General features: G+C 41.2%; 1 protein-coding gene across 17 annotated transcripts in view; it reads right to left on the bottom strand.

Annotated features, from left to right (window-relative positions):
• Positions 1–14,119, bottom strand: part of Dst (dystonin) — a 489,235-nt gene that overhangs the window by 224,353 nt on the left and 250,763 nt on the right. The window contains exon 1 of one of the 17 annotated variants that reach the window (XM_029570108.1): positions 9,704–10,538. The exons of the other annotated variants lie outside the window; for them this stretch is intronic. Within the exon in view, the coding sequence (XP_029425968.1) occupies positions 9,704–10,456 (753 nt within the window). The 5' untranslated portion in view covers positions 10,457–10,538. Of the gene's footprint in view, positions 1–9,703; positions 10,539–14,119 lie in introns of those variants that run through there. 17 annotated transcript variants of the gene reach the window in all.

The raw sequence follows: 14,119 nt of genomic DNA, 5'->3' as shown, positions 1-14,119 counted from the left end.
TTATTTTTAAAGGAAAAATTTTTTGAGAATTTCGTACATATGTACAATGTGTTTTGATCAAATATACCAAATCTAGTATTAGTCCATCAAGTTAAACGAGGAGATGAGGACAGGTGAGGGTAGGAAGCTGGTTCTTCAAACTGAACAAAACGCTACACTAAAAGTCCAAGAAGGCTGCAATGTCAACTTCAATGTAAAATACCACTCAGGTGAGTCTAGAATGGCAGTGTCTCAGAATGGAGTTTCACTGTCAGTAGAAAGCCGAGGTTATGAACTGTCGTATCTCGGAAAGCATTTATGTTCATGTACTCCTTTTCCATGATACAACACTCTAAACTAAATAAAGGGCTGGAGAGATGGCTCAGCAGTTAAGAGCACTGGCTGCTCTTGCCCAGGTTCGGTTCCCAGCACCCCCAAGGGGGCTAGCAAGCATCCATAATTCCAATTCCAGGGGCTCTGACATCGTCTTCTGGCCTCCACAAGCACTGCACACATGGGTACACTTAACATACATGAAACCAAATCATTCATACACATAAAGGAAAAACAAAAACATTAAAAATTTTATATAAATTATAAAGTTATAAATAACTATATAATCTTAATAAATTTTTACTTTTTTGAGACAGAATTTCAGAATGCTGCCATGTCAAAACTGTAATCCTGCTTCAACCCCCTGGGATTATCTGCACTTAAGCTACTTCTACCCCAGAGTGTTCTCTTCATACTCTGCCCAGTACATCACAGCATCTACAGTATCAGTAGATGCCTGGTAAATGGGAAGGTGTAGAGGGAAAGAAGGAAGTGATAAAAATGACAAAGTGTAAAAGATCAGGTTTGTGTTGTCATTTGGTATGAGGGAGTTATAATCTATATAAATTTTGTGATTTTAGAAAACTGATTAGTTAACATCACTTTCCAATAATAGCAGATACACTGACTGACCACTGCACAATACGGCCCAGCAGGGAGCAGAAGATGAGAATGTTCAAAGACAGCCCGTGTCAAGTAGAGAAGCTGAGTATTATCTGAATCATTTCTTTTAAAACAAAACAAAACTAATAAAAAACAAAACAAAACAACAAAAAAACAAAAAAACAAGCCCAAACTTGATAGGATGTAGCCTGGAAATGACTTGTCCATCAAAGAAAACCAGCTAACATACCCCATCTCACAGCCCTCTGATTTCATTGACAGCTTATTGCTAAATGCCCCATTTTTTTTTCTTTTCTTTTTTTTGGAAAATGAGCAACAGCATCGCTGTGCAGCCAGCTGAGGCCGTAAATGTGGAGGTCCTCAAGCAAAGTCAATGCCACGAGACAACTGGGCAACTGGAACATCCCACTTTTCCAGATGCTGTCATGGTAATGGCATGCACTGAATACACAAGAAGAGTCAATTCCAAAGCTGATGCCAACTCGCCCTGAGAACCTAGTCACATTTTATTTAAATTTGGTTGTGGTACTAGAGACTGCGCTGAGGGCTATGCAGGCATTCTGACACTGAGTCATATCTAGTCTCTTACATACATTAAAAAGTGTATATTAAATTATTCCACACAAAAATAATCCCATTTTTATTTAAAATTTTTTAAATGACTATGTATTTTTTTTAAGTTTTACCAAATTGGCTATTTAAATAATATATGTGTAGAAAGGGTAGGAAAGCCAAAATGAGATTTTTCTCTTACATAAGGCTGTAAGTCTGAAGATCAAGGAATTACAGGAATTCAAAATGAAAGAAAGCAAAGCCATTTGTGGAAATGTCCTCATGTCACTGGCAAACCAGCAGAAAATAAAGTCACGTGCTGCACCCAGAGACTTCTTATTGAATGCTTCTTAGCATTTCAATCCCTCCCCTAAATTTCAGTTCAGTTTCTGAGAATAAAATTTTACCCTCGTATTTAGAAAAAAATGTTATCCTTATGACACAGACTAATTTGTCTGTCAGCAACACCAGCACATTCTACTAACCCAGCTGCTGCTGGGAAAATGGTTGCATAGATAGCATCCTGTGAGGGCCTTTGCTCTACCTCAGTGCTCACAGTCAAGACTTGCTCATAGGAGAACATCAGTCTCCCAATGTGGATAGTGGCCGATAAATGGAATATTACACATTTTCTGAGGAAGCCACACACCTGGATTTCTCACATAAATGAGACATCAGGGTCCAAAAAAAAAAAAAATCTCTTCACTAAGCTGGGCATGGTGATGTGTGATTACTCAGAAGGCTGAGATGGGATGATCACTTGAATCCAGGAGTTCAAAGCCAACTTGGGCAACATACCAAGAGGCTTCAATTTAAAGAAATCCTCACTGTTCAGCCTTCCTTTATACCGTAAGACTGGAAGAAATGTTTTGGTGAAAAATGAAAACTATGCAGCTCTTCTATTCAGAGGATAGTTAGAAGATGTTTCTTCTTTTCTATAGGAACAGACAGCGATAGGATAAAGTTATGATGTACTTTGCAGTCTTGGGTCTACTCCACCTCAGACACATCACCTCAGTCAGTGCAGTGAGTCTGCTTCTGTGTCACCTCAGTCAGTGCAGTGAGTCTGCTCACGTATCACCTCAGTCAGTGCAGTGAGTCTGCTTCTCCTGTGTCACCTCAGTCAGTGCAGTGAGTCTGCTCACGTGTCACCTCAGTCAGTGCAGTGAGTCCGCTTCTCCTGTGTCACCTCAGTCAGTGCAGTGAGTCCGCTTCCCGTGTCACCTCAGTCAGTGCAGTGAGTCCGCTTCTGTGTCACCTCAGTCAGTGCAGTGAGTCTACTCACGTGTCACCTCTGTCAGTGCAGTGAGTCCGCTTCTCCTGGGTCACCTCAGTCAGTGCAGTGAGTCCGCTTCCCGTGTCACCTCAGTCAGTGCAGTGAGTCCGCTTCTGTGTCACCTCAGTCAGTGCAGTGAGTCTACTCACGTGTCACCTCTGTCAGTGCAGTGAGTCCGCTTCTCCTGGGTCACCTCAGTTAGTGCAGTGAGTCCGCTTCCCGTGTCACCTCAGTCAGTGCAGTGAGTCCGCTTCTGTGTCACCTCAGTCAGTGCAGTGAGTCTACTCACGTGTCACCTCTGTCAGTGCAGTGAGTCCGCTTCTCCTGGGTCACCTCAGTTAGTGCAGTGAGTCCGCTTCCCGTGTCACCTCAGTCAGTGCAGTGAGTCCGCTTCTGTGTCACCTCAGTCAGTGCAGTGAGTCTACTCACGTGTCACCTCTGTCAGTGCAGTGAGTCCGCTTCTCCTGGGTCACCTCAGTTAGTGCAGTGAGTCCGCTTCCCGTGTCACCTCAGTCAGTGCAGTGAGTCCGCTTCTGTGTCACCTCAGTCAGTGCAGTGAGTCTACTCACGTGTCACCTCTGTCAGTGCAGTGAGTCCGCTTCTCCTGGGTCACCTCAGTCAGTGCAGTGAGTCCGCTTCCCGTGTCACCTCAGTCAGTGCAGTGAGTCTGCTTCTGTGTCACCTCAGTCAGTGCAGTGAGTCTACTCACGTGTCACCTCAGTCAGTGCAATGAGTCTGCTTCTCCTGGGTCACCTCAGTTAGTGCAGTGAGTCCGCTTCACGTGTCACCTCAGTCAGTGCAGTGAGTCCGCTTCTCCTGGGTCACCTCAGTTAGTGCAGTGAGTCCACTTCACGTGTCACCTCAGTCAGTGCAGTGAGTCTGCTCACATGTCACCTCAGTCAGTGCAGTGAGTCTGCTCACATGTCACCTCAGTCAGTGCATTCTTTATTTTACTACATTTCAAATGTGCTCTTTATTCTATCACATCTACAGTGACTATAACATTCTAGAAGGAGCTTTTAGTAACTGATGAACCACCTCACACTACTACTGCACAGTGGATGTGGAGATGATACCTAGTCAAACGATCATCCATGCAGAACACAAAATCCTTAACCTTTAGACAGTTAATGCCAAATAATAAACAAAAATTTAATCCCTTAGGGTGTTTTGTTAGAATAAAGCAATTACATTCTATACGAGATTGTAGATGTTAATGGTAAGCACGAAAGCAGTAGTAGGAAAAAGAGGAGCACAAAATTACTGCGCTAACCGGTGAAGTTTTAAGCACAGCTATCTCCAGAGCAGAAGTTTAACAGAGAGGAAAGCTGCAGCATGGCTAAGGAGGACGGGTGGTGACCGGCATGCTGTCCACCCCTTCCAGGGACCTCTCGGCCTCAGCTTCTTTTCACATAAAATGTGGAAGAGTGTCTCCTAGAGGACTTGAGCACTGGTCTCAGAACAATATCTACCCCAGGGTAAATAGATGCATGTAAACTATTGCTTAAACTCTTATTCATACCATGTGATGGGCTCGTCAGACAAAAAATGAGTTCCATATTCAATATGTCAACACAAGCAAATATTTTGAAGTTAAGGTGTTTGCCTATAAAGACAAATCTTTCACAAAGGATTTAGTTATTTCGGCAAAAACAAATGTAATCAACACATTTTTAGTGTCTGCTTCCAAGTTTTGTTTTTTAAGTGTGAAATTGCTCCACAAAATATTTTTAAGTGAAAATATGGCTCAAACATTTTGAAAATTATAACTGGTTACAAACCACCTACATAAAGGGAAGGGATAAATGAAAGCCAAATGTGATTTAAATGTTAGTACAAATTATGCTGGGGCTGTAGCTCAAAACAGTTGGTAAAAATCAAGTGCTGAAGCTAAGCTAATGAACCTTCAGGAAATCCCCTTTTACTCAAAGGAGGGGGGGCGAACCAAGTGGAAAAGTCCCATTTTTTGTACAGCAAATAAAGTATTTTAAGCTTTTTGTCAGTTTTCTATTTATTTTAAAAGACAGAAGCATCATAATGCTGATGGGGATCTAAATTCCATACAATTACTTTAAAACTATACCTTCATAAATTAGTTACAAAATTTAAAGAGCCAGAATTAGCCAAAAAACATCAATGAATGCATTTACAATTTTTAACAAATCCTAAGTGACACATCTATCATGGAACCCCTACTCCTAAGGATCATGGAACATAGCGGAACAGGGTGGGTAGAGAGAACACTAATACATCCCTCAACTCTCATCAAGGAAACTTCCTCATACAACAGAGTGGGATGTACACAGAAGGCCACAACTGGCCAATGTAGAGAATATGAGACTGTATAGGACTCCTATACTGAACCTCACCCAGCCATGGCTCAGGGACTGTTCTGGAGAAGAAGGGGGAAAGACTTTAAGAGTCAAGGTTGGTTGGTACATGTACACAAGAAAACAGAGACTTTCAGACCTCTGAGAACTTGCTCATATGAACTTGCAGCAATGGTGACAACATGCACAAGACTCATGCTGACTTAATCAAGACAAAAACCCAGCACAAAACTGGGAAATAGGCAGCCCCCAACCTCAGCCAACAAGCTACTGGTAACTCATTACTGCTAGATGAGGGAGAGTTGAACTTTTTTAAGGGAATGACTCTAGGTAGGCTGACAAGGCTCCAGTGGACGAACGTGCACTGAGGGACATCTGGGTACAAATGCTTGACTGGATAGGCCTTAACATATATGGCAGAATGCATGAAATTAGGGGGGGGCTACTGGGGGTGCAGATGGAGGAGGGGCTCTAAATATGATTAAGACTTATTGTATGAATGCTGAGAAGAGGATGAGGTGGTAACTAAGAGAGCAGATGTGGATTAGAAACAGGGTATGTTAAAAAAAAAACAAAAACAAACACGTCAGCAGGAGCCTACCTAGCACCCTTCTTTCCTCATCAGACACATTCTGAAAAAGTAAAATCTTGGAAAGTATGTTTGTAGTAAGTATCCAAGGTGATTCTCCTGCAAGGATTCTGGACACACTCTGAGAATCACTACTGTAAAAATGAATAGTGGGCTTGGGAAACAGCTCAGTCCATAAAGTGTTTGCAATATAAGCATAAAGACCTAAGTTTGATCTTCAAAACCCACATTAAAAGCCAGACATGGCAGTGTTGGAAAGGTGAAAGCAGGCAGACTTCTGGGTCTTACTGGCTAGCCAGACTAGCCTATTTAGTGAGGTCCAGGCCAGGAAGAGACTCTGTCTTAAAAAACAAGGTAGTCTCGGAGCTTCTGGGGAACAAAAACTAAGTTTGTCCTTTGGTCGCCACACGCCTGAGCACTGTCATTAATATTAGTTCCAACACCTGATGTCATCTTTTCATAGTGTGTTCTTACGGTGTGAGTGCATCCATATGTCCCAAGCATACATGAATAAATAAATGCTTTAAAAAACAGTTCCCACCTGGCTAGTTCTCCTGTGTATCATTATCAGTGGGATGATGATGTACAGTAGAAAGGCAGCCTCATCAAAACTGTGTGTAGGAATAAACACATGGGACACAAACACACACACACACGCATGCCTCTGTGTAGGAATAAACACATGGGACACACACACACACACACACACACACACACGCATGCACGCACGCATGCACAAAGAGAAAGAGAGAGAAAGAAAGTGCTATTCATTGTCCTGACCAGTACAACCACCTGTAGAGCTCTACCCTCATATATTATATTACAGTCACTGAGAGAGGTATCCAGCATCTATACTTTTTGAAATTTCTCAAATTACTCTCACATATGATTAGGTTAAAGAATTCATGGTCTATAAATAGAGAAGTCAACTTTTTGTTGGCCTCTAACTAAAAAGACTAGGATAAAATATGATTTCAAATTAAGGAGAAGAATGCTGTGTGGGACGAGCTCAAGGGCAAAGGTAGGAGGCCTTGTTACAAGGTCCAGGAAGCATGTGAGTCCTGGACAACAGGGGAATCCCTTAAAAAGTACTGACACTGATATAATTCCCTGTCCCTGAAAATGATTTACATTTTCCACTTGTGTTTATAACTCTCATCCTTCACAGATGATCCCTAAGCATCTGTCCTTCCTCTGATCTCTTCTAGCAATTTTGTTTTGCTTTTATTTGGTTTTAATTTAAAGAAATGGGATGTCGCTATGCTGCCCAGGCTGGAATGCAGTGGCTACTCACAGACACAATTCCACCACTGATAAGCCTGAGTTCTGCTCACCTCCATTTCTGAACTGGGTTGGCTTATTCCACCTCATGTCAAGCAGTTCACACACCTGACCAAGCATAAAGCACTACTTCCCAGAACTCCTGGGCTCCAGCAAACCTCCTGCCTCAGTCTCATAAGTAATTAGGACTATAGTACTAAAACCATGCTCATTCAGAACTTCTTCAACAATGAAATGGATAGATATTGTACCATTGTCTAACTCAGCTAATACCAATTACTGTACCACCTTAGGACAGAGTTAGCTACCAGGAGTTTTCATTTCTTCAGTAAGAACTACCTGTTTTGCCTATTTCATACAATTGTTGGAGTGATCTCACCTACTTGTCCTAATAAATGTTATGTACTTATGAGACATAGGCATGGATGGAAGGGCTGGCTGACTGCCTTCTAAGTGGCTAACAGAGCCCCTTAGCATATTACTGCAAAGATTTAATGGGGAGGTAGGCTGGTCATCTGTACTGAGAATGATGGATGTCACAAGACCAGGGGAGTTCAAGTCAGGTTAAGACAAGCTTAAAGAACTGTGCCCTATTCTACTTAGAAGTTACCTCAAATGCCCTCAAGAAGAACCCTTCATGCAACTATGAGCAATAATGGACCAAATAAGACAGATACGAAAAATAACTGGAGACAGGCAAATAATGTGACTACAGCTAACAAGCCATTTCTGGAAAGAAACGGCATCTGAAGGGCTGGGATTTGTCAACTGCATCTAATTATCCAGTGGTAAAAGAAGAATCCAGTCATTGTTAGATAAGAGCTCTGCAGATAGTTCTAATCAAAGATATTCAAGCAAACTGAGGAGACCAAACATCTACAAGGAAACAGAAGAATGCCCGAAGAGCAACAGCCAAGCTGCTGATTAGGACTCTTCGCCACAAAATAGTCTTTATCCAGACTGAGGGAGGTGAAATGTCAAGGTACTGAGATAAAACAATGATGACTGCATTCCATGTTGACCTAGAAGATGCCAGGCTTAGTGACGTGCTACTAGATCACGATTATTTAAATCCAATTGGCAGGTTTATGACTTATTTTCACATGTATCTTCCACTGAAGCCTGAAAAAATTCACTGGATACAAAAAAGAAAACACAAGATCCTTGGCCTGAGGATAATATCAAAAGCAGCTTATATAATATCAAAAACCCTTATATAGCAAACACTTTATAAGTATTATAAATAATATATTATATATAATTTTTAAAATCCTTGGCATGAGGATAATACCAAAAACACTTAACAAACAGGTTTTAATGACTTCCAATGATGAAAAAATGTATACCCTACTTGAATCCAAATTATAGGGAGAAGCTAAGAAGCTAAACCAAGTGCTACATTCATAAGCATGGGGCAGCCGACTTGTTTTCTTTTGCATTGGACTTCATGCCAGACCTACACAGATAAAGTCACTGGGAGGATGCTTTCTCTTTAAAATACAACCACTGTAAAATATAAACAGAACGGAAGCAAAGCATTGGCAAGGTGTATGAGGTTCACAAGCAAGAACACCAGGAACTCAGCCACTAATGCCAATGAGGACTGCACACCAACCCTAAAAAAATCTCTTTCTATCACTGTGCAAGTGACTTACACCAAAGGCACTATGTCCCTCCCATGAAGTGAAACATCATGGATGCCACTTACGCCCAGACTGTTTTAGGTTAAAAGACAAAGTTCAGAAAAGCTTAAAGAAAAAAATCATGAACTATGAACTAAAAACATGTATTAGTCATTTAAGTAATGTGCTTCCCAGGCAAGTGAATTATACCGACCTAATTACATTTTAAAGACAAGAAATTTGTCCAAAGCTAAATATTAATGTTAGAAAAAAGATCTCAACTTCCTGGTAGCCTGGGTCACATTCCGGCACCAATGATGGACTGTCCTAACAAGTTCTGATGTCAAACTGGGGCCACGAAATAACTCACATAACACAGGGATAGAACAGATTGGGGCAATTTGATCAGTGCGTCCACCCGATTTGAAAGGAATTATGTGGATGTTTTGTGCATGAAAACTGATAAAGAACTGGAATTTGTCCTTTCAGGCTTCTAGAAGAGCGAGTCAGTCTGATTAGGGACTGTACTGTGCCCATACAGCGTCCTAGCATGACTACTTTCTTTTTTAAATAATTTTTTATATTTATAATTGACAAAGAGTAAGTACATCTACTTATGGGCTACAGTGTGGCATATTAACATAGATGTACAATTTGCAAAGATCAGGTTGGTGTAACTGGCATATTTATCATCTTGAACATTTACTATTTCTTTGACGTTCCTCTATGCTACATATCCTGAAATATTTAACTGTCCTGTTTCCTCATTTAACTTTTACCTACCACATACCTAAGTTTCTGAAAACTATTCCTTAAGAAAAATCAAAGACACATGAATTAGAGAAATTTTTAAATTAACCTTTCTCTTAAACCTGTGCTTTTCTGTGTTATCCAACAACAAAATGTACAGGGTAGTAAAATTATAGTGTGAATAAGGGATGGGGATGACACACAAAATAAAGCTGTAAGTAATCAAATCTAAGACTGTGGCCCCAACATACCAAGAACTCTATAGCTTTCACGTAAAAAAGATAAAGGATAATAAAAAGATAAATTTTAATACCTCATCTGATGTGAGCAGTGGGGAATTTATTACTCTAAACTACATTTCACTTACCTCATTACCATGAGTGTCCTTGGAATCAGAGGACACATTAGCATAGACAGAATGGTGTCTCCTTTTTGCAAATTGAAGATGGTTTGGTGTACAAGGGCAAACTCCCTCAGAGGGGTCCCTTTCTTGAACACTGCTATAACTTTTTGACAGGTTCTTAGCAAGCACACTGTTTTCAAGTGATTTCTCTGTAACATGGTGGACGGAACTTAAGCTGGCTGCCTTTCGGAAAGAAAAAGCATCAGTTTTTCTCTGGAATGTTATTTCTTTTGTGTTGATAACATCTAAATGGTTCTTCTTTGTGCAATATGGAGTGTTGTCTTTTTCTGAGGTCTTTTCATCCAGGGCACTACCTTGTACTTCTGAGTCACTGCTCCTAGCAGAGGGACCGGGCAGTTGGTAAAAGCAGCTGTTCCCGGCATTAGGCCGAAGTTTCAGTTTGACACGGTCCACTACAGCTTCTGTCTTCTCTCGCTGCACATCTTCTTCCAGCACGGGTCCTGGAGCAGCAGGGTCTTCCTGCACCAGCCCTCTGGATAAAACAGGCTGTCCTCTTGCGAGCTGAAAGCCACTCTTCTTGACTTCATTTTCACTGCACTGCTCTGCCAGCTCTGCATCACCTACTATTTTCTGAATCGGTTTTCTTCTGAAATACTTTCTTCCGGGAGGATATTTTTCAGGGCTCAGAGGAGTTTTGGCAGGATCTATGTACTGTTCGTCTTTCTCAGCTCTTACACAGCCACACACATTCCCCATTTGATCTATAGGCAATCACAGTTTAACAAACTCACTCATTTCCAACTCCGGGGCTTACCCAGGCTGCCTCCATGAAGTCCGAAGATTCCACTCTGACCTCTAATTCGTAACAGACGCTGTGACCATCCTTTTCAGCCTGAGGCCATGTTGCTTATGAGAAAAGCACACACAAGAAATGCCGTGGCTCCTCGCCAGCCGGGCTCTGTGTCTCATTAGACACTGTGGCTTATTTCTGGCCACCAGTCCTCTTAGACAAACATTATTGCTCGCTGTCAAATCACAGCACTGATGAGCTTTCAAGGCAAACCCTGAGCTTCGCTACAGGAGCTTATGACCCTCACATTAACACTCAGTGTTCTGAAATGCAGATGCACTACCAAGGTTTGCGTTAACCTTTGAAACTTAAGCAAACTGAAAGTAAATAAGAGTCAGGAGACTTAGCAAAGTGCCTTTCAAATGCAGTCTCAAAGTACCTTTCCAAGTTCTGACAGCCTCTCCTACATAACTTTTCTTCAACACCAACTCATTTTAGGGTTTGCACACAAATAAATAAAAAGCGTAAAAATCTCTAAATGGTGTAAGACTTTAATGCAGAATAACAGGCATTTAAAATATATGGTTCAACAATTGGATTAAGAGGAGATAAGCACTGGATGCCAAAAACACTTTAATTTGCTCTAAGGCCAGGCTTTTTAAATGGTTTGGAATATTGTTGAAATGGCAAGTTTCTAAGTTATAGCTATAAGCAATTAAATAAGTGGCATGACTTAGCCAATAGAAATACCTGCATATTCTAACACATAAATTAGGCAGTTAAACTTTATGTGTGACCTCTGTAATTGTATCTAGTTAAATATTACAGTTTTAGTAGGGCCAGGCTGGAAAAGTAAGAAATCAGTATGGAACCTGATTATCTAAGGTGCACATATTTCTAACTATGAGTCACAGACATGGTACAAAGGAAATCAGTGACATGAAATAGAATGACACAGGAAATCACTGGCCATGGGAAAGAGGAATTGGTGACTGCCTTTCTCAAGGCTGTCTTCAGACTAATCCAAGATGAAACCCATTACATTTTGTCAAGTAAGAATATCCAATTAAATAGTTAACATTGATATGGCAGACGCTCATCAGTCACAAATCTGCATTGTAAGGTTATTCTTAACCATTTTTTTAAAAAAAACATCTTGAGTGGCACATCCCAGTTGAAGGCTAGAAAAACTAGTCTTGGGTTTGTTTGTTTGCTGTTAATTTTTCAATGTCTTAAAGGCAATGTGACACCACTTAAAGGTAGAATGGCTGATATTTGTACTGACACTGGAAAAGCAACCCGTGACTGACATTCCCTCCATCCTTCCCTCTGGCCCTGCCAAACTAAGCAACTGTCCATGTTAAGGCCACATACACTGCTCCCTTCCAGAAACAGTTCAGCTTTTGCATCTGCCTGGTAACTGGCACATCTTGCAGCTTTATTCTCCAATGTCCTGCTGTGATGGTTTGAATGAGGTGTCCCTGTAGGCTCCAAGTATTTGAACACTTGGTCCCTAGTTGTTGGCACTGTTTGGGGAGGGTCATGGAATTAAACATTTAGGAGGTGTGGTCATGCTGGAGGAAGCACGTCACTGGGGGCTTTGAGAGTATATGGCCTCATCCCATTTTCAGTCTCTCTTTCTTCTTCCTGAGCCTGCTTGAATATGTCAGAGCTCACTTTCCTGTTCCAACTGCCTCTTGCTGACTCCTGCCATGATTGCCCCACCACAATGGACCCTTATCCCTCTAGCCCAATAAACTCTTCCTTCTGTGAGTTGACTTGGTCATGGTGTTTTATCACAGCAACAGAAAAGTAAATATAATAGCTACCAACTCCATTGCAATTCTCCTGTACTTTTCTTTATACATTTCTATTTTTATTTATATTAGCAATGGCAGTCATCACCACTGATTACAGTTAATTTAGGAACACTACCCTAGCAGACAGTACAACATACGTCATTAAAATCTAGCATAAGGTGACTAATGACAGCTAACTACCAGGGTGGTGAAACCTGCCTCCAGGATGACTGATTGAAAAACAGATTCAAATCGTGATGCTCAAAACCAATATTTAAAAACATATGGAAACTGTTTTTCTGAAATTATTGCCTTTATTTATGTAACGTCTAGAGGAAATAAAAGGAGGGGTCCCTCTCAGTGAGGGTATTCACCCTTATAAATTCCTTTGTAACTGGGTATAACCAGAAAGAGTTCCGATCTTCAATTATCACAGCACTAAGAAAAGTTACTTCATTTAAATGAGAACTTACATTTTACCTAAACAGCTATATTCAAACTCTCAATCCTCTTGCTTGTTTCCCGAGTGCTGGGATTATAGGCACGAGCCACTGTGCCTGGTTTCACGTGTAATTCTCCCTAAACGACCTTGCTTTCGGTTCCCTCAAATGTGGATTCTAAACATGCTGCTTCTTTAACCTACGTTCCCATCTGTTTTCTTGACTCTACTACAAGCAGTCTGGGACTGTGTCACCAAGGTCTCAGCGTGCACCCTGAGGGAATCTTCTCTTGGTTTCTAGTGGCATTTCAGACTGTTCATCATCTTTTTGTCCTCCAATTTTTCTTCCCTTGGTTTCAACAACTCATTTTCCTGTTGCTTTATCCATCTCGGAATGTTCTTCTTCTGTTTCCTCAGCAGGACCATGTCCTGCGCCTGCCATCATGAGCCTCCCAGGATCATTACCTCTCCATTCCTCTCCATGCCTATGTTTCTCCTAGGTCCTCTGAAAAGCCTTTCTCTCTAACAGATGAATAACCACTTATATGCTGATAACTCCCTGTACCTTTGACTTCTCAGGTCTGCTCTGTACAGAGCAAACTACCAACCCTTCAAACCCATCCAGAAGGTCAGTTTTCCTCCAGATCTCACGATGTTTAATCATCTTTAACGAAGTCCTCTGCCCTATCCTCTAGCCCTGTGGTCGAGTTCCTTCCTTTGTTTTTCAGAATGTCATCTCTTGCTTCAGTTTTCCATCCCTACCTGAGACCTGGCCTGTATCCCTCCACTCTGAAATCACTTCCATTTCTTGACTTATCCCCCATGACCAGTTCACTTCCACCTATTTTATATAGAATTGATAGATTTTTAAGAAGTCTATGTAGTGAGGGGACATGCATACTAGTGGAGGGCAGAGGACAACTTGCAGGAGTCTGTTCTCTCCTTCTACCATGTGAGCTCTGGGGACTGAATTCGGGTCATTGGGTTTGGCAGCAAGATCCTTTACCTACTATGCAGGATAGCTTTAGATCTAGCCTGTTCTCAAATGAAATAATTTATCTTCCACTATTACTCAACAAATGTTTGCCACTTTTTTTCTTTAAGATTAATTAATAACCCCAACTCCTTTCTGAAGCTGGCAAGCTGCTTGTCTTCCTTTAAGATTTAACTGCATGATACTCAATCACAAGGACTGGTAAAGTTTTGGGAGAATACCAGCAGTTAGCAAAGTAAAACAAGTTACAAAGGGAGTCACTTTAAATCAAATACAGAGGATTTTTGTCAAGATGCATCACCATCCTCAAATCTAGATAAAGCACAGCTCTCTCTACACAGTACTTTTTTCTAAGTCAGATAGCGCCAGGATGGATCTACTGCCACCTAGTGTCTAT

This window comes from Nannospalax galili, unplaced genomic scaffold (genome assembly GCF_000622305.1).
Source record: "Nannospalax galili isolate Female #2095 unplaced genomic scaffold, S.galili_v1.0 scaffold582, whole genome shotgun sequence".
Lineage (NCBI taxonomy): Eukaryota > Metazoa > Chordata > Mammalia > Rodentia > Spalacidae > Nannospalax > Nannospalax galili.
Note: the sequence above shows the minus strand (reverse complement) of the source record. Positions and strands in the feature narration are given on the sequence as shown.